Source organism: Salvia splendens, chromosome 1 (genome assembly GCF_004379255.2).
Source record: "Salvia splendens isolate huo1 chromosome 1, SspV2, whole genome shotgun sequence".
NCBI classification, from domain to species: Eukaryota; Viridiplantae; Streptophyta; class Magnoliopsida; order Lamiales; family Lamiaceae; genus Salvia; species Salvia splendens.
Window position 1 is genome coordinate 35310429 of NC_056032.1, and position 3137 is coordinate 35313565.

At 37.9% G+C, this 3137-nt stretch overlaps 1 protein-coding gene across 1 annotated transcript; it reads left to right on the top strand.

Moving 5' to 3' along the window:
• Positions 1-393: 393 nt before the first annotated feature.
• LOC121779895 (18.1 kDa class I heat shock protein-like) lies at positions 394-937 on the top strand (the record flags this gene model as incomplete). The annotated part of the gene is made up of 1 exon (XM_042177382.1): positions 394-937. A coding segment is annotated over one exon (426 nt), but the record flags the coding sequence as incomplete, so codon positions are not given.
• Positions 938-3137: the final 2200 nt, after the last annotated feature.

Below are 3137 nucleotides of genomic sequence, written 5' to 3' on the forward strand. Positions count from 1 at the left end.
AAATATAAAATGACTATATGTTCAGGACCAATTTTGGTCTTTACTCTAAAATGTTAAGTTTGGGCTTAATACGTATGTTTTTTTGATAAATAGCTACAGTTTGGTCTGTTTCATTATGGGCTATTAATTTATTCACAAGCCCAAATATTTAATGTGTTCCTCCTCGTAATAGAGAAACCAGAGAAGTGTAGAATGTGGCAGCTAAATCTAGAATCTACCATTTCCATTCAGATACAGAGAAGTCCAGAATCCACACGAAACCGACCGATTTCTCCCCTGATTACTATAAATTCTCCTCCTCCATCCCGATTCATCATCAAACATCTCAAGTCATAATCATAAGCTCTCATCAATCAAACAACGACGCACATTAATTCTCTGAATTGAAGCTAAAATGTCTCTGATTCCGACCCTTTCTCCCTGGATGTATGGGATCCCTTTGGGGGATTTCCTCTCTCCACCAACTTCCCCTCCTCTGCCCGTGAAACCAGCGCGGTGGCAAACGCCCGCATCGACTGGAAAGAGACGCCGGAGGCCCATCTCTTCAAACTTGATGTTCCCGGGCTGAAGAAAGAAGAAGTTAAGGTTGAGATTGAGGATGGTGGCATTCTACAAATTAGTGGAGAGAGAAGCAAGGAGCAGGAAGAGAAGAACGACAAGTGGCACCGTGTGGAGAGGAGCAGTAGCAAGTTCTGCCGCCGCTTCAGGCTGCCGGAGAATGCCAAGTTGGAGCAGGTGAAGGCGGCGATGGAGAATGGAGTGCTCACGGTGACGGTGCCCAAGAAACCGGAAGTTAAGGCTATTGATATATCTGGTTAAGTGGAAAAATTGGTGGTCGGATTGTTCTTGATTTCCATTTGTGAAGATTGTGTTATTATTTTCGGACACTTTGTAATGTAATCAAAAACCCGTTTAATAAGATTGTGTTTTTATTTTCTGACACTGCCTAATGTGAAGTATCATAAAAAAAATTTGTGTAAAATCCGTTTAATAAGCAGAGTGTTTTAATTTAGCAGTTGAACTTTTTATCGCTGCGCTGCAACACAGATTACATTCCTCACTTGTTATCTGCCTCAACACAAAATACATTCAGCAATGAAGTGAACTCAGGTGGAGTCTGGAGGTTCCATAAATATCTGCTTTGGACTTTGGTAGTTCATGTGCAAGAAAGCATTAGTCACATCATGGAGAGATCACTCCTTGTTTTGCGGCTATAGAGAATATTGCCCTTCGGTGTTAATTTATGCTATCGCTGAGAAAGTCTCAGCATAGTCAAACTTATAGGTCTGTAAGAAAGTTTTAGTATAGTTCATCCCAAGCATAGTATTGATTTGGGAGAAAGTCTCTAACATACTCCACTTTATAAGTTTGGGTATACATGTCTTTTTTTTAGTGAAAACATCCGTACGCATCCTACAAACTTCCTTTAGACACTTTGTTTTTCACCCCAGTGTTCATTAATAGGGATTTCATTTCAATAAACATAGCATCCCTCAAATGCTTATGTTTCATAGCTTCTTAATTTCTTTCTTCTCCTATAGGGCCGCTTCAAAGGCTAGTGCCATTTTGGTTAGATTTCCTTGCACAAAACTTGTAATTCCATATTGACTCTTTCTTCTGATATTCTCAGACATACTGCATTTTCATTAGGACTTGGTTTAGAAGTTACATCGGATATCGGTGATAAACTCATTATTTTGTAGTTTTTGATTGTATCTTGACGTGTTAGTTATTAAGTTTCATAGCTTGAATTATGCATTTGAGTCGATTATATACCAATTGGTTATTTTGACATCTTTAATTGAGCTTTGAAAGGAAAATGGACTACAGTTCTGATTCCTAAATAATCTCTAATGGATGTCTCCCTAATATTACCTAGTTAACGGAGTACTCCACTAATTTTTACGTAATTTGGTTAGAATGTTAGTATCAGACTGGGCTACATTTAGCAAAACTTAGGCCCAACTAAGCTAAATTTAATTTGCTTTGATCTTTAAATTATTATTATAAGATAAAAGCACTAGTCCAGAAATAGGCCCGGCCAATCCGCTTTAATCAAGAAGTAGTAGTAATACTAATAATAAAGGTTATGGATGACTTAAACAAATTATATAAATTTCACGTATATTTAGAAGATGAGATGCAATGAACACTAATCAAAGTGGTACCCATAGTTATATGATTTTTTACGAAACCCCAAATATCACAATCTAGTTAACTAATAATAACAGGAACTAGATTCTTGGTGCAGTCATATGGTGGTTTTCACTTCCCACAAAATTCATTAGCTTCAATTCAATCAAAACAGAAAGAAGAAATTAGGAAATTATTAATCTTCAATTAGTGGGGACCGACCGGCTACATTGCTTAGTCATGTCTGCTGCACCAATACGCTAAGTGCAATGTATTTGTGCATCAGAGCTGATATTAATTACTACTCTTACAAAATTTATATACAAATATTTATTATGAAACATTTGCTTTGATTCAATGAATAACCTATATGCTGATTCAACCATGTGCCCAACTTAGAATAATAATTGCAGCTGCTTTAGAATAATATAATAAAATGTTTTTATCTTTGCATTAAGCATCAGCAATGGCGCGGAATTCCCAAAAACACCTCCTGTCACGTCATACAAACTTCTCACTGCACTGCCACGTTATTAGGAATTCCCACTGCACAGTGGCGGACATCCCCAAGGACATCCCAAAGGACTTCCCACAATTAAAAAAATTCACAAATTCACAAGTTAAACAATTTTCCGAAGTAAGAAATTTACGGAATTAAATAGTCGACACGAATACGGAGAAAATGCAACCACTTTATTTAAAAAAAACATACTTCATTATACAAAAAATACATAATTACTAAAAAAATTACATTATTAAAATAAAAACCGACACCGACTACTGTACTCTGCCTCGGTGGGGGGGTGAGTTCTGCGGAACTGGCACTGCTACTGTACTCTCCGGAGTCGCTGATCTTCGTCCGCTTCGGCTAGCCAGATTCAACACCCGCAGTGAACTTGGCCGAAGACTGCACCACAAGAAACACCGGCCAATATTTGAATTCCCCGAAGCCCAACTGAGTGTCGGGGAACTGCTGATGAGACAGGAGCTTCACATCCTCGGTA